Below are 24120 nucleotides of genomic sequence, written 5' to 3'. Positions count from 1 at the left end.
TGTGCACCACCAAGCCTGACTAATTTTTGTATTTTTAGTAGAGATGGGGTTTCACCATGCTGGCCAGGCTGGTCTTGAACTCCTGGCCTCAGGTGATCCACTTGTCTCGGCCTCCTAGCGTGCTGGGATTACAGGTGTGAGCCACTGTGTCTGGCCAAAATAAATAAAAATTTAAAAAATAAAATGAATTCCAGCTGTCGCCGTCTAGAACATCCTGTTGAGGGATTGTTGTAAAGATCCTATTGCTGGCTTCCAGGACAGAGTGATGTCGTGAGCTCCAGGCCACATTCTGTATAGCCCAGAGAGGGAAAGTGGCTTGCCCTGGGCCACACAGCAAGGGCAACGGGACCCAGAACTCAGCTACCTCATCCTGCTGCCTTCTCAGGCCATGAGAGCGCCCCCTGCTTGGCTGTCACCAGCTGTGTGGTTGTGACAGATGGCTGAGCCAGGCTTCCCTGCAGTTGTGCTCAGGGCTTACCTACTATCTGGGTCAGTGCCCTGGGTGAGCCATGTGCACGGACAGTGTCTGCTGAGCGAATTTCAGCAGAGAGAAGACGGAAATAGAACCCTGTAGGCCTAAGCCGCCAGGAAGGGACCCTGGGTTCTCCCAGTGGGGCGGTCCCTATCACCACAGGTTTCCAGGTTAACTGGTCCACATACAGACTTTGATGTATACATAGGCCAAATGCTGCATTTATATTTAAATTACATCTCAGGGGTAAAAAATAGACTACATCCTATTATTAAGAGAATGAGGTGTGCAGAGCTAGCATGCGGAAATACTACAGAGAGATCTAGGATGGAGCATCCGTTTTTTTCAGAAGTCTGGGGCCTTGGATCCTCACCTCTAAACGGGGGTGGTGTCCATGCTCCACATTCCCCCCAGCTGGGAGTGAGTCCAAATATTCTCATAAGACACTGGCCTGAAAGTCTCCTGGGAGGCATCTCCACCTGCCTCTTCTCAGCTGAAAGCTCATATATATTTATTTTTTTCATTTCCCTGTTTTTGCACTGGACATCCCTAAAATAGAACAGGAGGTAGGGCTGTGAGGAGAGGTCCCCGGGCACAGACTCTTCTTGGAGGTCCCCGAGGAATGGTCCAGCCTCCAAGAGCAGGAAGCTGTTTGGTGAGGCTTCAGATTTACCCTCCACATCCATGCCATAAAGAGACCTGCAACAAAGTGGCCCTTTCTGCTGCAGAATTAAACCGAGAGCCCACTAGGGGTGGGACGCCTCCTCATCTACGCCACGTCTGGATTCCTCAGCTCTACCAGAGGCCCCTGCTTCTAACGAGCAGCTTGGGGACCAGCTGAAGGGCTGCCCTGGGAAAAATGAACACTGTCTGCAGCAACTGAGCTGGTCCTGCACTTCGGGGTTGCTTGCCTAAGGAGAAGATGCTAGGTATGGCCATCTCCTGGGACTTCCCTACCACACAAGGCCAGCTCAGAACAGGCAGGAGGTCCGGGGCCTATAGAGCATGCACCCTGAGGAAGGACATCAGAGAGTTCCTCCACTCGAGCCCATCACCCTTTGGGGCAGACAGTTTGCTCAGTCCTTCCACTGTCCCTGGACAGATGTGCAGATGCGGAGTAAAAGATGGCAGACAGACCACACTCAGTTGAGGACTTATCCCCAGCCTGGAAGCCACTGAACACTTGCTGGGATAAGGCTCCTGGAAGCCTCTATCAGGCCCCTGGGGCAGGTGGCAGCTGGCAGGCCTCCTCCCTCGTAGGGCTGTGTGGCCTCAGCCAGACCTTCCTTGCCTGCTGGTTGGGGCCTCAGCCCCCACCAGCCAGCTGACCTCAGCCACCTACCACCTGAGAGAGGAACTCTCTCAGCCTATCTCTGCCCCGTCCAGCTGTAACCCTGACCCAAGCCTTGATCAAAGGCCAACACACATCTTGACAAAGACATCATTATTGATTTGCCCAAAACCAGTTATCAATAGCCACAATAAATGTAAATGGTCTAAATTCCCCAAGTAAAAGGCAGAGTGTGTCAGATTTCAACCCAGCCATTGCTCTCCTAGGCACTGGCCCTAGAGAAAATTCTTGCACACTGCATTAGTAGATATGCACCATCCAACAGTCCCTGAGTAAGAGAATGGATAGAGAACCATAATATATGCCGTCAGGAAAGACTAGATAGCAGTGAAAATTATCAGCCTGGAGAAATCTCAAAAACATAATATCAAGAAAAAAAAAGCAAGTCACAGAAGAACTCAGAGTTTGATCAAGCAATGATATATGTGGCCAATTCTCTCATCTCTGTCAAGTCTTGGATCAAATGTCATCTTCTCAAAGAGGCCTCCTCCATTGCCCTAACTTAAATTGTGAACCCCGACAAACACATTTCCATTCCCCCTTTCCCAGAGAACTTGTCATCTTCTAACAAATTATATAATTTACTTACTCATCTGTCTAGTAGTTATCATCATTTCCTTCCTCTGGAATGTTAGATCCACAAGGTGAGGAGTCTTTTTCTTTTTTGTTCATTGATTTCAACAAAGTACCCAGCAAAGTACCTGGTATAAAGTAGGCATTAACTAAATATTTCTTAAATATTGGTCATTGGTACACAAATACTCATTTATGATTATTCTTTCAACTGTGCATATGCATATACTTAGTCTGTTTTATCTATGATGTCTCATAATAAAATATACTTTAAAGATGATAAATAGGTGTGATATTTCTTGCGAGATCTGAGTCTTGAGCTGAGACACAGACTCTCCAAAATCTATTCTGCCCTCTTAAGCACAGAAAGCCAGGGTTGACCATATTATTCCCGAAGGACATAATCACTTGTGTATGATGATGAGTGACAAGGAAATGTCAACCCGCCTCCCAGCTGTAGTCTTCTGTGATTTATCTCTGCTTGAACAGGGTTTTAAAATGTGCCTGTGAATATTTGCACTGACAACTACAGAGAGCAGAATCGCTTTGTAGAGAAAAGTAAAACAACTCGGTAAATTTGTCTTGTGCTTCTTTGAGAAAACAATGGGAAACTTGCCGTTCGTCAAGGCCAAAGTCATATAACCCAGCGTGCACAATCCCAGCCTTGACAAGCTTCTTACCATGTTGAAATTCCCAGGAACAATCAAATGGCTTCTGTGTCTCTGCTCAATACCAACCCCTTACAGAGTCATCCAGCTGCTCTGTGAGCCACCAAGGCTGAGGTCAACAACTCTTCTTGACTGGTTCGGTGTGTAGCTGAAGGTAGAGCTATGGATGATTAAAGAAGTCACTATGGAAACTGCCCCTCCCTCAGCCTTAGCCAGGTGAAGGCTTTCTGATATAGCAATTTGCTTAATTGGCTCCACTCTCTCTCTCATACTAGACTGTGAAGTGAAGACCGGGTCTCATTCATGTAGACACTACACACAGTAGGATAATGCATGTTGAGTTAAATTGGCTTATGCATGAATATGCTTCCTACCAGTGAGGAGTCAATGGTCTAAGTAAGGATGAACATGTCTGTTTCTGTACATTTACTTTCAAACAGTAGTGAGGCTGGGAGTACCTAGAGGCAAAGACTTCGTTTTTAATCCAACTTTCAAAAATTTATCTTTTATTTGTTTTAGACACAGAGTCTTGCTCTGTTATCCAGGCTGGAGTGCAGTGGTGTAATCACAGCTCACTGCAGCCTTGACCTCCTGGGTCAAGTGATCCTCCTGCCTCAGCCTCCTGAGTAGCTGGGACTACAGGCACGCATCACCATGCCTAGCTAATTTTTGTAGAGACAGGGTCTTGAAATGTTGCCCAGGCTGGTCTTGAACTCCTGGCCTCAAGAGAGTCTCCTGCCTTGCCCTCCCAAAGCACTGGGATTATAGATGTGAGTCACTATGCCCAGCCTAACCCATTTTTTATCTCCAGCCCTGAAGTCTTCCCAAATCCAATTACCCACTTGACAGTTACACTAAAATACGTTCTCACACTTAAGTCCAAAACAGAACTCTTTATTTTCCCCCACCCCAAAACCTGCTTTTTGCCCCCGCTCCAACTCCCCATCAGTAAATGGCATCTACCCACGTGGTCCAAAACCTCATTTTAAAAAATGAGACTGTGTCCAGTGGCCCATGCCTGTAATCCTAGTGCTTTGGGAGGCCCAGGCAGGAAGATAATTTGAGGTCGGAAGTTCGAGACCAGCCTGGACAACAGGGAGAGACCTGTCTCTGCAAAAAATTTTAAAAATTAGCCAGGAGTGGTGGCGCACATGTGTAGTCCCAGCTACTCAGGAGGTTGAGGTGGAAGGATCCCTTGAGCCCAGGAATTCGAGGCTGCAGTGAGCTTTGATCACATCATTGCACTACAGCCTGGGTATCAAAATGAGAGTCTGTCTTTAAAAACAAACAACAACAACAAAACCTGAGATATAATTTACATGCCATCAAGTTCACCTTACTTTTAAAATGTGTAATTCAGTGGCTTTCAGAATATTCACACCACTCTGGGCCTGTCCCCTAACTACCATAAAAAACCCAAACCAGACTTCTTTTCCTGGTCTCTCAAGCCATTTTTGGACCTTCCTGGGACCCACCTGTTCTATTCAGAAACCCTCATTACGCGGGTGTATTAGTCGGGGTTCTCTAGAGGAACAGGACTCATAGGATAGAAGGGGAGTTTCTTAAGGAGTATTGACTCACACAATCACAAGAAGTCCCACTGTAGGCTGCCTGCAAACTGAGGAACAAGGAAGCCAGTCTGAGTCCCAAAACCTCAAAAGTAGGGAAACTGGCAGTGCAGCTTTTAGTCTGTGGCCAAAGAATCAAGAGTCCCTGGCAAACCACTGGTGTAGATCCAAGAGTCCAAAAGCTGGAGAACTTGGAGTCTGATGTTCAAGGGCAGGAAGCAGCCAGCACGGGAGAAAGATGGAGGCCAGTAGACTCAGGCAGTCTATCCTTCTGTGTTCTTCTGCCTGCTTTTATCCTAGCTGTGCTGGCAGCTGATTAGATAGTGTCCACCCAGAATGAGAGTGGGTCTGCCTCTCCCAGTTCACTGACTTAAATGTTAATCTTCTTTGGCAATACCCTCACAGACAAACCCAGGAACAATACTTTGCATCCTTCAATCCAATCAAGTTGACACTCAATATTAACCATCACAGTGAATAATCAGCTTTTTCACACTCTCTTGGTGTGTGTATATGTGCGGTCATCAGACTCAACATCTGAACACATTTTTTTTTATCCACTGAGTGTTCACAGCAGCAGTCTTTTTTTTTCTTTTTTCTTTTTTTTTTTTGAAACAGAGTCTTATTCTGTCACCCAGGCTGGAGTGCAGTGGTGCAATCTCGGCTCACCATAACCTTCACCTCCCGGGTTCAAGCAATTATCGTGCCACAGCCTCCCCAGTAGCTGGAATTACAGGCGCGTGCCACCACGCCTGGCTAATTTTTGTATTTTTTAGTAGAGATGGGGTTTCACTGTGTTGGTCAGGCTGCACACCAGCAGTCTTAACAATATTAAGTCTTCCAATAAACAAACATGGATAACTTTTCATTTATTTAGGCCTTTAATTCTTTTTAATAATGCTTTATGGCTTTCAGAGTACAAATCTTTCCCTGATTTTATTAAATCTATTCCTGGCTGGGTGTGGTGGCTCATTCCTGTAATCCTAGCACTTTGGGAGGCCGAGGCAGGAGGATTGCTGGAACCCAGGAGTTCAAGACCAGCCTGGGAAACATAGCAAGACCCCATCTCTACAAAAAAAATTTTAAAAGTTAGCCAGGCACGGTAGTGCAAACCTGTAGTCTCAGCTACTCAGGAGGCTGAGGCAGGAGGATTGCTTGAGCCCAAGAGGTCGAGGCTTCAGTAAGCTATGATCACACCACTGCACTCCAGCCTGGGCAACAGAGTGAGATCCTGCCTCAAATATAAATAAATAAATAAATAAATAAATGCATTCCTAGGTATTTGAATTTTTGACACTGTTGCAAATAGAAATGCTTTCTTAAGTTAATTTTAGATTGTTCATTGATCATGTATACAGGAGAAATACAGTAGATTTTTGGCATATTGCCCTTATTTTCTGCATCCTTGATAAACTTGTTTATTAGCTCTAGTGAGTTTTTTTGTGGAGTCCTTATGATCTTATAAAGAAGATAGTTTTACTTCCTTTACTTTTATATGACAAGAAGATTGTTTTACTTCTTCCTTACAATCTAGGTGCATTTTATTTTATTTTCTTGCCTAAGTTCCTTGACTAAAACCTCCAATGCAGTAATAAATAGAGGTGATGAGAATAGAAATATCTGGCTTATTCCTGTTTTCTTTTTTTTTTTGAGATGGAGTCTTACTCTGTTGCCCAGGTTGGAGTGCAGTGGCGTAATCTTGGCTCACTGCTATCTCCACCTCCTGGGTTCAAATGATCCTCCTGTCTCAGCCTCCCAAGTAGCTGGGATTATAGACATGCACCACCACGCCCAGCTAATTTTTGTATTTTTAGTAGAGATGGGGTTTTGCCATGTTGGCCAGGCTGGTCTTGAACTCCCGACCCCTAGTGATTCGCCCACCTTGGCCTCCCAAAGTGCTGGGATTACAGGCATGGACCACCACGCCTGGCCAGGTTGTGTCTTTTTTCTTGGTCAGTCTAGCCAAAAGTTTGCCAATTTTGTTAAATGTCTTCAAAGAACCAGTTTTCAGTTTTGGTGTTTTCCTCTATTGTTTTTCTATTTTCTATTTGATTTACCTCTACTCTAATCTTTATTATTCTCTTCCTTCTGCTAGCATTGGGTTTAGTTTGTTCTTTTTCTAGTTCTTTACGTTCTAAATTTAGGCTGCTGATTTGAGATCTTTCTTTTTTTTAATGTAAGCATTTGTAGCTATACATTTCCCTCTTAGCACTGCTTTTGCTATGTTCCATAAGTTTTGGTATGTCGTGTTTTCATTTTCATTTCTCTCCAAGTTTTCTGATTTCCCTTGTGATTTCTTCTTTGACCCATTGGTTATTTAAGAGTTTGTTGTTTAAAGCCAGATGTGGTGGCTTCCGCCTGTAATCCCAGCACTTTGGGAGGCCAAGGTGGGCGGACCACCTGAGCTCAGGAGTTGGAGACCAGCTTAGCAAAAGTGGTGAAACCCTGTTCTGCCATTTAATTGGAGTGTTTAATACCTTTACATTTAATGTGATTACTGATAAAAGTAGGGTCTATATCTGCCATTTTGCTATTTTTTATTTGTCTAATTAATGTGTTTTGTGTTCCCTTATTCCCCACTACTGTCTTCTTTCATGTTAAATGAACGTTTTGTGGTGTAGTATTTTAATTCCCTTGTTGTTTCTTTTAATACATTCTTTCAAGTTCTTTTCTTAGTGGTTGCCTGAGGTACAATTAACAACTTAATTTATAATGATTGAATCTAGATTAACACCAACTTCATTATAACAGTAACAAAAAAATTTGTTTTTACATAGCTCCATCCCGTCTCCACTTTTTTGTTATTGTTGTACAAATTGCGTCTTTATACACTTATGCCCATCAATGCAAATTTATAATTATTGCTTTATGCAGTTGTCTTTTCTTTCTTTCTTTTTTTTTTTTTTTTTTTTTTTTTGAGATGGAATCTCGCTCTGTCACCCAGGCCGGAGTGCAGCGGAGCGATCTCAGCTCACTGCAACCTCTGCCTCCCGGGCTCAACCAATTCTCCTGCCTCAGCCTCCCAAGTAGCTGGGATTACAGGTGTGTGCCACCACACCTGGCTAATTTTTGTATTTTTTAGTAGAGACAGGGTTTCCCCATGTTGGTCAGGCTGGTCTTGAATTCCTAACCTCGTGATCTGTCCACCTCGGCCTCCCAAATTATTGGGATTACAGGCGTGAGCCACCGCGCCCAGCCTACAGTTGTCTTTTAAATCAGATAAAAGAAGGAAAGAGTTATAAACAAAAAAATACACTTACACTTTTATAATTACATATATAGCTACCTCTAACAGTGCTCTTTATTTTTTCAAGTAGATTTGAGTTACTGTCTAGTATCTTTTCACTTTGGCCTAAAGGACTCCCATTGGTATTTTTTTGTAGAGCGGATCTACTAGTGTTAAATTGTCAGTTTTTGTTTATTTGGAATATCTTAATTTTGCCTTCATTTTTGAAGGATAGCTTTGTCAGATATAGGATTCTTGGTTGACAGTCTTTTTCTTTCAGCACTTTGAATGTGTCATCCCTCTGCCTTCTGGCATCCATAGATTCTGATGAGAATTCAGCTATAAATTTTATTGAGGATTCCTTGTACATCTCAAATCTCTTCTCTCTTGCTGCTTTCAAAATTGTCCGTCTTTACTTCATTTTCAACAGTTTATGATATTTCTAGGTGTGAATCTCTCTGTTTATCCTACTTGGAGTTTAGGTTTTTAAAAATTGTATTTTATTTCTCTCCCCAAATTCCAAATATCAGCAAGTCAGGATGACTACTTCTAAGTATATCCTAAATCCTTCCACTTTTTTCTGTCTCCTCTGCTACTTCCCTAATCCAAGCCATCGTGACCTCTTACATGGAGTAGTAACCTCCTCACGAGTCTCTCTACTTCCCTTTACAATGCTCTGCAGTTTATTCTCCATCCACCAGGAAGAGTAGTGGGCTTACAATATTAATCACATTATCACACTCCTCTCCTTAAAACCTCCAGGCTTCCCATTTCATTGAGATCTCAACACACGCTCTTTGTCATCTGACCCTACAATCTCTTCATCCTATCCACTCCTCCCCTCTCCTGTGAATGCAGCCAACCTGACTATTTCTTCTCTTGAACACCCAAGCTCAGCTCTACCTTAGGGCCTTCACACTTCCTGTTCCCTCTGTCTGTGAGGTTCCACCCAAGACTGGTTCCCTCTCTTCATTTAGGTCCCAGCTTAAAGGTGACCCCAGAAAGTAGTTCCCCAGTTACTCCCTATCACATCACCAGCATTTTTCTTGTTTATATATTTGCCTTCTATCTACACTTCCCACTGAAATTCATCTCCATTTAAAAGGAGAACTTTGCAATGTTGCTCACCATTGCATCTCGAGTGCCTGGAATGGTTGCTGACACAAAGTAGGTGCCCCAGATATTTGTTGATAGAATAAATGATAACATCTGTGCTCAAAAGAAGTCGTCTTTTCTTTCTGAGAGCTTCTGTATAAGGAGAGCTGATGTCAAAGCCCCCAGAGGCTGGGCAGGATCTTGGTCTGCCTTTCCTATTGGTGGAGACCTGGTCCCAGGCTGCCTTTATTTAGCTGCATTTTATTACTTTTCAATTCATTAATCATTGATCATTTGACTACAGTTTCCATGACAACCCTTAAGCAACCTGAATATTCCATCATCCAGGACAATCTCTACCCCACCCTTCTTGGAGAACCCAGTTTGCTATCAGTATTTTTCCAGCCTTGTACAAAGGATAAGAGTCTTCAGGCCGGGCGCGGTGGCTCACGCCTGTAATCCTAGCACTTTGGGAGGCTGAGGCAGGCAGATCACGAAGTCAGGAGATCGAGACCATCCTGGCTAACATGGTGAAACCCCATCTCTACTAAAAATACAAAAAATTAGCTGGGTGTGGTGGTGGGCGCCTGTAGTCCCAACTACTCGGGAGGCTGAGGCAGGAGAATGGCGTGAACCTGGGAGGTGGAGGTTGCAGTGAGCTGAGATCGTGCCACTGCACTCCAGCCTGGGCGACAGAACGAGACTCCGTCTCAAAAAAAAAGTCTTGAGTGGGGGAAACTGAGGCCACAGATCTCCTTCACATGGGAGGATCAAGGCATAAGGAACTTGCTGGATTGCATAAATGATTCTTGTTTCTGCTTGTATGTCAGGAGGACCAAACTGCCAACAGGAGGACCGGTGTGCAGCTATGATATGGACAGGTGGTTCTCTCATCTTCGGGTCAGATCAGCAAGGAGCATTTTGATCCCATGTTGTGGGCTCAAAGCTCTTCCAGTTGCAGGGAGGAAGTTATCTGGCTCAGCAGGGTTTCCAAAGCCCTGATGCAAAGCGATGCTCTTGGGGGAGGCAGTGCCTGGGAAACAAGTTGGGCCAGCTCAGCGCCTGGCATGCATACGAAATGAGGAAACTCCTCAGCACCTTTCAAGGGGGAGATCTGAGTAGCTGGTGTTTCCAGCATGAAGGAGATTCAAAACAAACTGCTCTCCACCTGGTCTCAGCACTTTGAGTTTCAAAGGTCCCCAAGCAGGATATCTGGCCTCATTTCATGTTCTACCCAACACCAGTGGTATTCAGTTCTTGCCAAGTTATACTTCACAACATCAAAAATGGACTCCAGGAACCTCTGTGACCTGCCGGTCTTGGTTTTAGAGGTTATGGCTTCCATTTTAGCCTTGGTATCAAGTACATCTGGCATATGGTGTCAGTTGGCTCCAAGAATAGGCTCTGCTCCGCTATTATAATAGAAATTGACACTGCTACTTGGAAAAGAGACAAAGTTACATTCTGCAGCTACCAAGACAGAGTAAAGCTACAAAAGTGGAAAGAGGTGGTGGTGGGCAGTGGGTGGGATCTAATGCTTGTGGAGGGGGAAAGACCATCAACGCACCAGCCAGGGCCAGGTGAGCACAGAGAGGTGGATCTGGGAGGACACAATGGCACTGGGCCCCTTGGAGTGAGCAGTGGAAGGGACAGAGCCCTCGGAGCCACAGGACGGCTTTGAGCCCAGCTCCATCCTCTAACGGCTGCATGATCCCAAAATAGCTTTAATTGTTGTGTATTCACCTGTAAAATGGGATTAGCTCATTCAGGGAGGATTCAATGAGATGATGTCTAAAGAACACCAACACAGAGTAGATGCCACACCTGGAAGGCAGCCGCAGGTCTTCTAGCTAAGCTGGCTCTCCTGGTTGAGAAGACAGGGGTGGGCTGGGGACAAGGAGCCTGGGCAGAGCCTGCCAGGCACCCACAGCCTGAGCCAGGCATTGAAATAGGACGGATGGACAGCTGGACCACACCCTCCTCTAACCATCCTCAGTGCCCCCAAACCCACCAGATGCAGGCTGCAGCAAACCAGAGACATCATCCTTCTGCCAGAAGTTGCAAAGCCCTACCCCTTCCCACCTTCAGCCCCAGAACATGAGGAAGACAAACACAGAAGCATCTTTCAGTGCACTTTAATCGAAATTCCATCATCAGAAGAGTTCTCGTAGCATACAATGTCAGGATGGGCATGTCGACTTGGTCCTACAAATGGAATATCCACAGATTTGCACTTCAAACATGTATGAAAAATAAAATATATAATATTTAGCTTTATAAATTTCCCCACTTTGTCACTTTATCTTTAAAATAAATTACTACTCCCGTCCAATACAGTGAGTAGCTTGAAGTCACTCAGCCAATCTCCAACCAAATGATCTCTGTTTTCTTGAGGAGTTCTGTAGGGAAATACTTGAAGACAGTCCAGTGCTTACAGGAATCAACATGAATTTAAAACGAGCACACTCTTCACAGTGGGGCGGAACATCAGAAAATGGGAGCCTTCTTCTAATGGCTGTTCTTTTCTGTTGAGGAAAAAAAAAAACAAATCCTCCAAACCACACCGGATGGTTGTAAAAAGCTGCAACGGAACCTTTGGCACCAGATGAGGAGAGAGGCCTTTTAATGCCATAGCTAGTGATGATTCAGTCAAAGCATCGGTCTAAGGAAGAGATGACGGGGTAAGGGGCCGGAGATCACAGCCCGTCTCCTTTCTGAGCCCCCCCGATGCCCCCCTTTCTGGAGACAGACAGCCCCTCTACTCTGGGGAAGGCAAAGCTTTGTCTGGGCAGGCTGGGCATTCTTCAGACGGGAAGATTCACAATGTATAGAACACAAAGGGAGAGGCCCTTTTGCAGATCAGGGGGGTAGCCGCTTGCTGCCAGCTTAGTCATCAGAGGGGACGCACTCAATGCACAAGGGACACGGCCACTCCAGCGGGACGGCTGCACAGCCATGAAAGGGGACAGACAGAAGGGGTGCACGGGACACCAAGGAACTGGAAGGCGGCAGGACTCAGGCTGCGATAGCATTTACAGGGGCTCTGAAGAGGGGCTGCTGGACCTGCCTCCACTTGCAGCAGGAAGGCAGATATCCATCCACTCATGTCTTGAGGGCATCTTCCCAGGGGACCCTGGCACTACTTCAAACAGCAACAGAATCTTGGTAGGGAACAAACAAGCCAGTGACAGACACTGCCCCAGCCCTGGTCTTAGAGATTCCTGGGGAATGAGCTCTGGGGACCCTGAGCCCAGACTGACAAGAGTTTAAGTGGGGGAGTCAATGGCCCTGAACTTCCATGGCAACAGCCTGATCCCGGCCTCCTGGACAGAGGAGAAGGCGGCTACAAGTCAAGGAGACGCTCCTCGCACGTCTCCACGGGCCACTTGGAGGCCCCTCCGAACACATCGACGTTATTGTCCACCCACGGGATGATGTTGCCCGGCATGTTTGTGGAGCAGTTGGCGATGTTGACAATTTCTTGTGCGCGAAGGACACGGTCCCATATGTTGAACTGGCTGAGCTCCCCGACAAACGCCTGAGTGGCATCAAACCTACCCCCCACGGTGTCCTGGGGAATGGGAACAAGAGAGCTGCATCAGGGCGGGTTCACAAGTCCCCCTGCACACGGGCTGCAGACAGGAGATTTGGGCATTTTTCTGATGCCCCCCAGCTCTGACCAACACTACCTGTTTCTGCAGGTTCTGAAGCTCCCAGGCATGTCAGAACTGGGAAGTGGCATTGCTCAAATCTCCCCATTTTATACAGGGGAAACTGAGGCTGGTAAGGGAAGACACTGCTCAAAGTCCCAAGGCCAGGATCAGAGCCAGGTCTCATGACTCCCAGCCCCTCCCAGGGGAGATGTAGTAGGGGAAATTGAGGGAGGAGTGGGCCAAGAAGGAACCAGACTCAAAGCCCCCCAGTGCACCTGGCGTCTACTCCCCACTGTCCATCATCAAAAACCCAAACACAGACTGAAATGCCAACGCTTATCTGTCCTAGACCAGACAGCCAGCTTAGCCATTCCCTCCCCTAGATGGTAAGTTTCTTGAGGGCACTTTGAGGTGCCACTCTTTCATCCCTGTCTCCCCCACAGGCTGAGCACCCACTATGGATTACCTAAGTGCCCCTTGCTGGGTATCAGGGTTGAGACCCTGAGCAGGGGACTCCTGGAAGACACCAGCCCTACAATCCTGAGTCGGTACCATGAGCACCCCAGGAGAGTCCCTCACACAGCCTCCTCCCAGACGGAAGCTGGAGCCTGTGACACGAGATGACCCATGACCGCAGGGACACTCACACCCCTCTGTGCCAGGTTCTATTTGGAATCTGTTTGAACCACACCCAGCTGGTCCCTGCCATGCAGGCCATGTCCCCACACCCAACCTCTAACCACAGGACAGCAAGGGCCAGGCTGCGGAGGTTCTCGCTCCCCCGACCTGGCAGTCAGGACACTGTGGCCAGGTCTGAAGGGCCAACAGCTGGGGCCGGGAGCAGGAACAGCTGCAGGTCTGGCCTGGTACTGCTCAGTTGGCCCCTCCTTGCACCATCCCTGGAAGGGCACACGGCCACCCTGCGCCCATCCTGCACCCACCTGTGCCCACCCGCACCCACCCTGCACCTGCCCTGTGCCCACCTGCACCCACCCTGTGCCCACCTGCACCTGCCCTGCACCCACCTGCTCTTGCCCAAGGATCAGCACACCCCCGGGCTTGATGGGGTGCCAGGGGGCCAGGTTCTCCCCAGTGCCCAGCTTCTCTCCGTCCTGGAATGCCTCCCACATGCCATCCCGTGTCGTCCAGGTGACACAGATGTGGTGCCACTTGCCATCACTGACAAACAGGGGCAGCTGCGCAACCTGTGAGCAGCAATGTGCAGGTAAGGACCTGCTGGGCCCATGCCCTCAGGGTCCCCCAGGGCAGGAAGGACACCCCCCAGTCCCCCTGGGCCACACTGCTCCTCCTGTCACCTGGGGTCATGTGTGGAGAACATGAAAGGGGGCAGCCTCGGTGGAAACCCTGACCCCAGAGCAGCCCTCACATTAATGGGACACCCTTGGTGCCTGAGGACCGAGCAGATGTGAGGGTCAACACCCCCACGCTGGCCCTGAGCTCTCCATGCCAGAGAACCTCGGGAAGTCAGGGCTCTATGGGGCCAGTCTCCTTGGAGAACAGACCAGAGATCCTCATTCCTCACGCCAAGTCCCAAACCTCCATGGTGGCACGCAGGGATCTGTGTGCTGGGGGTGTGCCCTGTCCTCCCTGCGCAGCGGCACGTGTGTGAGTATCTGTGTGAGCAGGGAGCTCACAGACAGCATGAGGAACTGGGGGGAGGACGCTGCCACTGGCCGGGTCCGTGGCCGTCCTGCAAGCACTTTCCATGCAGGCTTGCCTGTGAACCACTTCGTTGTTGCTGCTGGTCTCCTAGCAGCCTGAAGCCTCCCTCCCAGGAATTCGATGTTTGCAAGCCGTCTAAACCCGGAGGTCAACAAGGCTGTCAGCCCCACTGTGTCCTAGGGTGTTATTTAGAACAATTAACCCCTGGCTCAGGCAAGGGGGTCTATCTAGGAGAAGCCCAGCAGGCTGATGCCACAGCATTTTTTAAACTTCGACAGACTCCATCCAGGGCAGTTCAGTGAGGACAAACAGAGTGAGGGGCTGAACTTCCCCCGCCTCCACCAGGGGTGGCCCGGGTGGCAGGGAGTTTGCGTAGCCACTGGAATGCCCAAATCAGGCCAGGTTCTGAGAATGCTCTTTTTGTTATATGGAGTCTGCCGTTAGAATGAAAGTTTGGAAGCAGGGCTGTGAGAGGTCCCCAGGAGGCCCAAAGTGGGCTTTTTTTTTTGCTTTTTTTTTGAGACAGGGTATTGCTCTGTCACCCAGGCTGGAGTACAGTGGTGCGATCATAGTTCATTGCAGCCTTGACATCCTAGGCTCAAAGCCATCTTCCTGCCTCAGCCTCCCAAGTAGCTGGAACTACAGGTGCACACCACCATACCTAGCTAACTTTTTAATTTTTTGTAGAGAAGGGGTCTTGCTATGTTGCCCAGGCTGCTCTTGAACTCCTGGGCTCAAGCGATCCTCCTGCCTTGGCCTCCCAACACGCTGGGATTACAGGCATGAGCTACCATGCCCAGCCCTTGGAGCAGATCTCTTGAGAAGACCACTCCTGAATGCCAAAACCAAGCAGTCTATTAAGAAGGGGCATTTGCTCTGGAAAAGGCAAGACTATGGGTATACATAATGGGTCAGCAATGGCCATGGGCTGGAGCTGGGCTCAGAGTTAACTATGAAGGGGTATAAGGGGGTTTTGGGGGGCGATGGAACTGTTTTATATTTTTTCATCGTGGTGGTGGTTACACAACTGTGTGCATTTGTTAAAACTTCCTGAATTGTACATTAAAATGGGTACATTTTGCTGTATGTAAATTATATCTCTAGAAACCTGACCCCCACGAAAATATGCTCTTGAGTCTCTTACACTGAGACACACACACCCCCTTAATCAGTGTGGCCCTGGGGAACAGCCCTCACTGACCGGCCTGAGGTCCTCTCTCAATCCAGGCCGCACACGGAGACCTGCTCCTTCTGCCCTTCCACAGCCTAGGTGCCTGGACCTTCTGCAGCTTCGGGGTTGGACTCACAGCTCAGCCCCTCCCCGCCCCGCCCCTGCGAGCCACCCGGCGTGTGCAAAGCTATCCCCACCTCGAGGAGGACAGCCCTGCAGTCCCATCTCTGGGACCCTGCTGTGTGGCTCAAGGAGGGCGAGGACGGCTGGGGTGGGGGCTGCAGCTCCCTCCACCACATGATGGGTTCCAGGGAGGGTGGCAGTGCAGGCGGGCCTCACCTTGTCGTTGATGAGCAGCTCAATGGGGTTGTTGCCCCACTCGATCAGCACGATCTCGTTGGCCTGCCCCGGCACCGCATAGGAGAAGGGGGTGCCAATGCCGGGCGAGGCGCTGGACCGCAGCCACAGGCAGATGGTGAAGGCGTACAGCTCGGGCAGCGTCTTCTTGATCTTGCCGTATAGGTAATTTGTGCGGAGCGGGAGGGACACCTTGAACGCATCTGGTGACTTAAAGGCGCTGTTGCCTGGGGGTGGGGAAGAAGAGAGGCCAGCAGTGTGTTAGGCCACCCCCACCACCCACCAGCACGGCCCAGAGCCATGTCTTGCTAGACCCACAAGAAGGTCCCTCACACAGCCTTGATGGACCCTCCAGCAAGCGACCAAAGACCGCTCCACACCAGCCACTGATAAAAGGCTGAAGTCTGGCAGGATTCAGGACACAAGATGGAGTCCTTGTCCTTAGGGAGCTTACATTCGGGCAGGGAAGGTGACATGAAACCAGCAGCAGGTACGTGAGGGAAGTCCAGGCAGTGGATCCTGCTAAGATGGGGAGTGGCTGGGGGAGGGAAGGCAGAGGATGCAGGGAAGGCCTGGAAAGACCTGCGGAAGAGAACCCCAGACACAGGTGACAGCAAGTACAGGGCCCCAAGGACGCCCAGGAAAGGAAGGAAAAGGAAGATTTTGTGGGCACTGTGTGGGGCACGTTAGAGAATTTAGCTCCATCTTTTAGGACAGGAAAAGAGGCCTCTTGAAATCTAGAAGAAAAAAAGTTCTTGGATGGGTGCAGTGGCTCACACCTATAATACCAGCATTTTGGGAGGCCAAGGCAGGAGGATTGCTTGAGGCCAAGAGTTCGAGACCAGCCTGTACAACATAGCAAGACCCTGTCTCTACAAAAAATTTAAAAAATTAGCCAAGTGCAGTGGCTCATGCCTGTAATCCCAGTGCTTTGGGAGGCTGACGTGGGAGGACTGCTTGAGCCCAGGAGTTCAAGAACAGCCTGGGCAACACGGCAAGACTTCATCTCTACAAAAAACATAAAAATTAGCTGGGCAGGGTGGCACACACCTGTGGTTCCACCTACTCGGGAGGCTGAGGTGGATCGCTTGAGCCCAGGAGGTCCAGGCTGCAGTGAGCTATGATTGCATCACTGCACTCCCACCTGGGTGACAGAGGCTCTGTCTCAAAAAAAAAAAAAGAAAGAAAAAGAAAAGAAAAGAAAAAGCTCTGGTTCCTTCTAGTTAATACTCTCTTTTCATAAGTCATATTAGATGACTAGAAAGCTTGAGGAAGGAGCAGAAGAAAGGTAGATTTAATTTTCTTGTGTTAAGCCAGAAACTGCTTCCTTAGCCACGTCTTACAACTTCAGATTATTTCCTTGAAATCTTGGCAGGATCTAGGAACCCTGGAGACTTGGGCTTAGAAGAAGGAAGTCTTACAGGGACCCAGGCACCCAATAAACACTTGTCAAGTGAGTGAGTCTGTGTCACTCCTCACATGAAAGAATTACCACTGCCGAGGCAAAGCAGTCAGGCTCCGGGGTCTTGACTCCATAATTTAACTCAGAAGTGGCTTTTTGGTCTAAATCCCTGATGAAAAGCACTTTGCTCTTTTCCTCCTCAAGAGAAGATTGAGTTTATTGATCATTTCCTGTAGTCAGGAGCCAGTGGGAGGCAGGGGAACCGCAGGTGTCTCTCCTCATTTAGGGAACACACCTGGCCAGAGCCTTGGCCCTTCCAGACCTTCCTGGAATTGGTGGGAATCCATTGGCCACCCCTATGTCATCGGCGCTTCTAAAATCCTTGAAAACAAACTCTAGAATGGGTTTACATAATTTCCAATGCAGCCTTGGTTGAAGTTCAAAATTAAGTAAACCACAGCAGCAGCCCTTGTCCAGGCATCACGGATTCCAAAGTTTGCAGGACACCCTTGGATTGTGCCAGCTGTCATGGCAAAGGTGGCCCTCTTATTTGAGAACCAGACCCTGCCATTGAAGGAATCTAAACGCCCTTCACTCATTCAACAAGTGTTGGTTAAGCATCCACAAGGGCTCAGACAGTCTCTGGGGCCATCAGAGACAGGTGGGCTCTCTGGAGCCAGAACTGCCTGTGTCACTGTGGAGTTAAATCAGTCCCTTCTGCAGAACACGAGCCAGAACAGATAACACCACAATCCCCCGAACCCATTTTCCCTCAGAGCGAATAATACATACGAAAGGCTCTTGGGGGCCGCAGTTCACATCTATCTAAGGAGGGTTTCTGCAAAGGGGCACAGAAGAACCCCCTATCCCCTTTCTAACCTCTCTGGAACAGGCAGTGTGTACATTCTAGAATCTGGGCTTCACATGTTGCATGTACTCATATCTGCCAATGGTGGCCTCCTGATTGCTCCTGACCTCCGAAGGATGGGCACCTCTTGATGCCACTGCAGAGCTGCTGGGCACCTGGCAAGGGCTAGGAAGACCTGTTCCCCCAAGAAGTCAAGGGGCCAGGCCAGAGTGAAGGCTGGGACTAGTCCCTCATTAGGCTGAAAAGCAAAACTGAGAGAGAGAACCAGAATGTCCCTACTCCCCCATTTTTGCAGGTTGCATAGTTGAGGCTCAGCGAAGTGAGGTGACGTATCCAAGGTCACACAGCTAGTGAATGACAGGCCAGGGGCCAGAAGTCCCTCTTTCCATGACACGTAGCCACTCGCACTTAATCTTCAAGTGGCAAATGACCATGTCCTTAATGAAGGCATCATTGTCTAATAAAAAGAAATGGCTGCTATACTTGTGGGAGGGCAGCCTTGCCAATCTGATACGACTCCGTGTGGGTAATATTGTTAGCTTGGTGACAACAGATAGGTTTAATTAGAGCTGGGAGAGCCGAGGGGCAGAGGAGGGGGCCTGTACCCTGAGAGCCAGTGCCTTTTATTTAAATAAAACAGCTTGGCAGTTTGGAGGAAACTTGGTTAAAACCAATTAAGGAATTAAAAGGCCTGACCAATAAATCAGACACTGCAGGTGGCGGAGAGGCTCAGCAGGGGGTGGGCAGCCTGGGGCTGGAAAAGAGGCAGCTTTGGTTTTCTCAACAGCAACGTTTATTTCAACACTGAGCCGGGCGGTGCCTGGACAGCTGGCCCGGACTCTGGAGGCCCTTGCAGAGGAGCAAGTCTCGCAGCAAAGAAAAGCAAGCAACCCTGGGCCCCGGGCGGCAGGGACGTCCATATGCCAAGGGTCGGGCACTTGCTGGGGGCTCCAAGGAGCCTCCGACCCAGCAGGGCTGGGGCCCACACACTGCTCCAGGCTGCAGCCTCCATCACTCCTCTGGGGCCCCACCAACTTCACTCCCAGCTCTGCAATCTGCTGGCGACGTGAATGCAGGCATCACTTTAGCTCTCTGACTTGAGTCCCTCGTCTGAACTAATCCCTACCTTGCAAGGTCGTGGCAGGGGTTACAGAATGCCAAGTATGGAACTCACAGCCGAGCATCTGCTCCCTAAGGGGTGGAGGCTGATGGACCAAATGCCAGAGTCCCCCCACCAAGGCCCCCTGCCTGTCATGAGGTTAAAGTCTAGCTACTCTGGGTTCAGCTGGATGTGTCTAAGAAACTTGGCATCATTTCCAATCATAGTACATTTGGAGGGCTGGGTGTTTACACATCTCTCTACAATTGTCACAAACAGGACAAATATAAACTCAGAATTGCCCAGAAGACAAACTGATCTGCAAATGATCACTTTCCTTAAAGCACATCCCAGAGCTGAGTTGGTGGAGCTCACGAAAGGATTCTAGAGTTCCCACGGTGGGATGAAGAGAGGCTGAGCTGCCTCTCTGGGGTGCATAAATGGTCAGCAAGGGTCTTTGATCTTGTAGAGGTGAGCTTCCCCTCTGTGCCAGAGGAGCTCTGAGGGCTTTCTGGGAAACTAAAGGGTCAATAGTCAGGCTGTTGGGGTCTGAGTCCTGACTGTTTCTTTCTGGCGGGTAATGGACAGGCTGGGGATGAAAGGGACAGTCACAAAGTGGCAGCTTCTGGGTGGCCAAAGCCATGATGATGGCTTACCTTAGGAGCAAGCCCAGTGAAATGACATTGGCCTTGAGTGAGAGAAAGAGAAGGGAAGAGGTGCAGGTTGATGTGACTGTCACTGTTTGCCAGCTAGTGGCCCAGGCCCCACTTCGGGCCCCTCTCCCAAAAGATACATGCCCCACTGAGAATGGGGTCTTTTTCTCATCTATGAAATGGGCATACCAGGAGTCTGAGCTCCCGCCTGGCACAACTGAGACTCTGGCTCACTATTCTGCTATTTACCCACCTCCTTGTGCCAACTTGGCCACTGTACAGAGGGAGGTTTACAGCCACCAAGGTCTCTCACAGAGCCCTCCTCTTGTTCCACAGCTCCCCTTTCGAGAGGCAAACTGCCTTCAGTGTGCCAGCTCCATAGCCCTCAGTGTCCCGAGGATCCACTGTGGCTCAGGCTGGGTCCACGGAGCCACGCTCACCTGTGCCTAGATGCTCCCTCCTCCTGTCATGGGAAGAGGGCCACAGCGACGGCTGCTTTACCTTCAGGGATGGCTCCTGAGGCCACCCAGCAACAGAGAGCAGACAGAGAGGAAGATTTCTTGGAAATTCAAGAATCTAACAGGTAAGCCATACTCACCTTTTTCTGAGAAGGGCAAGGAAGAAAGGATGGGTTTTTCTGTAGGAAGAGACTAGGAAAGGGATGAAAGAGACCTGTGGCTTGTGGATGCTGGCTGTAAAATGGAACAGTAACACCAGCCCCTTCTCCATCTGCCCCACCTCAGCCAAAGTCATTGGATGTTCTGCTACTGGGCACCCTCCTATCGATGCATGGAACGGAGTCATGGGGAAGTGGCTTCATCAGGTTAGTGCATCTGGGAAAATTCCAGTCTTATAAACACCCACTATGGGCAAACCTACAACTTCACAGCCAAGCCACCCAGTGGTTTGGGGGTTGATGATGCAATTTGAATTATCCCCTGATCCCTCCTTCTCTGTCTCCTGTGAGAGAAACTTACTCACCACAGTGTGAACAGAGAAGAGAAAGATACACAGAATCCGCTGCCAGGACTAGTTAAGAAAAGACTGAAACGCCCCTGTGGTTGCTTATGGAAGCTGGTCCTGGACACATTCACTTTTCCCTGGATAATGCCAGTGGGGCTGGGGGCTGGGAGCTGGCAGCTCATTTCTGAGATGACCATGCTCAGTCACCTTTATTATTTGCTCACACACCCAGGAACCAGGCCCATGTGGTGTCACAATCCCTGCTGTCCATCAACCGGAATCGCATGTCTAACCACAAGTGGTGAAAATCAGGCCACTCCCAGACGGAGAAACAGGCCAGGCACACACCTCGCTCCAGCTCGGTGACCCTCTGCAGCAGCGCGTTCAGGGTGCTCTCAGTCTTCTGCCGGTGAGCCGAGGTCTCATTGTGCAGCAGGGACTTCTCGTCCTCCAGCTCTGCCACCTTGCGCAGAAGCTGCCTCTCCAGCTCCCCCAGCCGCCGCTGGAGCACCTCGCGGAAGTCGCCGGGCAGCCCAGCATTGGACACGTTTGCTCTGAGTTGGTGCTTTCAGCCACCGGGGAGGAGGGAGGGGCACAGAAAGAGTTAAAAAGAAATTGTGAAATGTGGCTGTGATGGCCCCACCACACAGGGAGAAGCTTCCAAAACGCAAGCGCTGAATCCTGAATCGTGCCACTGGCAGGCAGGGGAGCATCTCACTGATGCTTTTTTGGTGTGGAAAAGATTTCAAAGTCAGATAAGAATTACTTTGCTGCAATATTTGAAACTTGTGAATCTCATTTTCCCTTCTCAAAAAGCCGTTTTTCTCCTCTTACTAAAAAGTCAACATTCTAACCAACACCTAGAATTCTATGTTGGGTAGAGACCAAAACTCAGCTCTAGGATTTTTTTCTTTTGTAAGAGTAAATCGATGGTTACACAAAGCCAAGGCGCTTTCACCTAGAAATGAAAACAGCCCCCAAGTTCCGGTCTGGCACCAAGGTAAATAACTATGCATGCAGAGATGTTTCTGGAAAATGACAGATCTAAAACGTTGCTATTCTGAACTCCAGCAATCTTTGTTTTTAATGCTGTTTCTAAATCCTCACTTCCTATTTCTCTTTCTCCTCTACCATCATGTGGTTCTGGAGGCTGTGGCAGGCTGCCTACCCACGAGTTCATGGCAAGCTATTTACCTTTCTCCACAAAGTGTTCCAAATTGTGAAATGCACATAATGGGACCTGCCTCGTGCCATTCATTGTTCCAAGGATTAAAAAATTAAATAATGTGCCTGACTCATATTTAGTGCTCCAGAAATGTTAGCTGTTAGCAATCACAATGAATCAGGGGATATACAGATGCTGGAAATACTGTATTCAGCCCTCACGCCAAAAGAAACCCTAGAGTCATTTTTGCAATAATTACCACCTGTAATTTAAACCTAGTTTTGCTGAGAAGTATTTTCACAAAGGCTATTAACAGCAATGTCCACACTTCTTAAAAAGGGTGGAGACTAAAGATGAAAAATAATTGAAGATTTTTCTCTCAAAGTTCCAAACTGCACGCATCTTCAGAGATGGAGACGAGACGGAGGCGGGAGGGGGGGGGACGGAGGGGGATGGAGGGGGGAGGGAGTGGGGGAGAGAGAGAGAGAGAGAGAGAGAGAGAGAGAGAGAAGGGAATAAGGTCTCCTCCCCTGAAGCAATCCGGAAGAGCACCTTAAAATGGTTCAACTTGCAGACAGGGGAGTCTTTGAAGTTAATCAGAGGTTGTCCCTCTAATGCGCGCTCTGGGGTCGCCGGTGACCCCCCCTGCACTCGCCTCCCTGCAACCTCCGCCCCCAGACTTCCGCCCCCTCTAGTTCAGCCTGACCTGATTTAAAGAAAGAAACGCCAGATGCCCGGGGCAGCTGACCTCCCGCGGCAGCCTCGCAGCAACGCGCACGGCCTGCGGGAGCGCATCCCGGCTCGCGGAGATTTGGAGATTTGCGAGAGGATAGAGGCTATCGCGTCCCCGGGTATTTGGCGCCCGCGGCTTGGCCGTCTGGGTTCGCCAGACCCGACCTCGGGAAGTGCTCGGCGGATCCCGCGGGCAGTCCCGACGCGCGGGGGTGGAAGTTAAACGTTTCCTTCCAGCAAGAGCAGCGGTGTGGGAAGGGATACCACGCAGGGGAGTTCCCGAGCAGGATCTAGATCCTCGCCTTTCACCCTCAAGTCCAGCTCACCCCCACGGACGATCACACCCTCCCCAGGGCCAGGCCCCCTTTCACCATCCTCCCGAGTCTTCCGCCCCCGACTCGGGAGCGTCCCCATTCCAGGTCCCCCGCGCTCCCCGCGGGCCGCTACCTCGAGGCTCTCCAGGCGGTCCTTGAGGGTCTGCAGCGAGCGGCTGAGCTGCTCCACGACGTGGCCGGGGTCCCGCGGCAGGTCGCCCATGGTGTCCTTGCCCGTGGCCCCCGCGCCGCGCGCCTTGCCGCCCGCCAGCCCCTCGCAGCGCGCTAGCTTGCCCGTGAGCTCGCGGATGGCCTCGCGCTGAGCGCCCAGCGTCTCCTTCTGCTGCACGACGGTCTCGCGCAGCTGCAGCACCGCGGCCCGCAGCTCCTCCTCGGGACTCAGCGCGCCGCCCTGTATGGGCATCGCGGGCAGCGGGCAGCCGGCGTGCACCGCCTCCGGGGGCAGTGCCGTGCACACGAAGCGGCTACCGGGCGCCGGGCTGTCCTGGGCCCCGGCGGCCACGGCGAGCGCCACGCTGGCGGCCAGCAGCGCCAGCATCCCGACGCCGCTGCCGCGCTCAGCTCCGCATGGGCGAGCGGGCGCCGTCGGGGCGCTCCGCGAGAGGCGCCTTCGCGGCTAGCAATAGCCGCGCTGTGGTCTCGAGGGTCGCGTGCACCGAAGGGCAGACGTCTCCTGCAGCCTCACAGCCGCACCCTCAGCGTTGCTCGGCGCACTGGCCCTGCCGGCTCCGCGCGCCCTTTCTTAAGCTGAGGGGCGAAGGGGGCCGGCGCGTGGGGCGCGCGCCGCGAGCTCTGATTGGTTCGGCCGGGTGCGCGTCACGCAGTGGGCGGGGCGGGGCGGGGCGGGGGCGTTTTCCGTTGCGCGCCTGGCGGCCGGGCGGGTGCGTGGGCCGGAGCCTGAGGCGAGAGCGCGAGGTCCCGGGCCCTGCCTCAGGAAAGGAGGCCTGAGGTGGAAAACGACATTGGGGCTCTCGAGAGCCTCGGCCGGCCGTACCCAGGCGCCCCTCGAACCCACCCGAGGACGCAGGCGTCACAGGCTGAGGAGAAAGTGGGAACCCCTCGGTGTCCCGGTGCCCCTTACTCAGG

The 24120-nt window shown here is 50.3% G+C and overlaps 1 protein-coding gene across 1 annotated transcript; it reads right to left on the bottom strand.

Annotated features, from left to right (window-relative positions):
* Positions 1 to 11072: 11072 nt before the first annotated feature.
* NPTX2 (neuronal pentraxin 2) lies at positions 11073 to 23749 on the bottom strand. Its single transcript, XM_030796917.1, has 5 exons — positions 23147 to 23749; positions 21151 to 21367; positions 15800 to 16044; positions 13632 to 13811; positions 11073 to 12524 (listed from the first exon to the last, which is right to left on the bottom strand). Exons 1-5 carry the CDS (start codon positions 23570 to 23572, stop codon positions 12297 to 12299), a joined length of 1296 nt encoding a protein of 431 aa, XP_030652777.1. The 5' UTR covers positions 23573 to 23749; the 3' UTR covers positions 11073 to 12296.
* Positions 23750 to 24120: the final 371 nt, after the last annotated feature.

This window comes from Nomascus leucogenys, chromosome 17, assembly GCF_006542625.1.
Source record: "Nomascus leucogenys isolate Asia chromosome 17, Asia_NLE_v1, whole genome shotgun sequence".
Taxonomy (NCBI): domain Eukaryota; kingdom Metazoa; phylum Chordata; class Mammalia; order Primates; family Hylobatidae; genus Nomascus; species Nomascus leucogenys.
The sequence above is the reverse complement of the archived record's forward strand: the minus strand, read 5'-3'. Positions and strand labels throughout refer to the sequence as shown.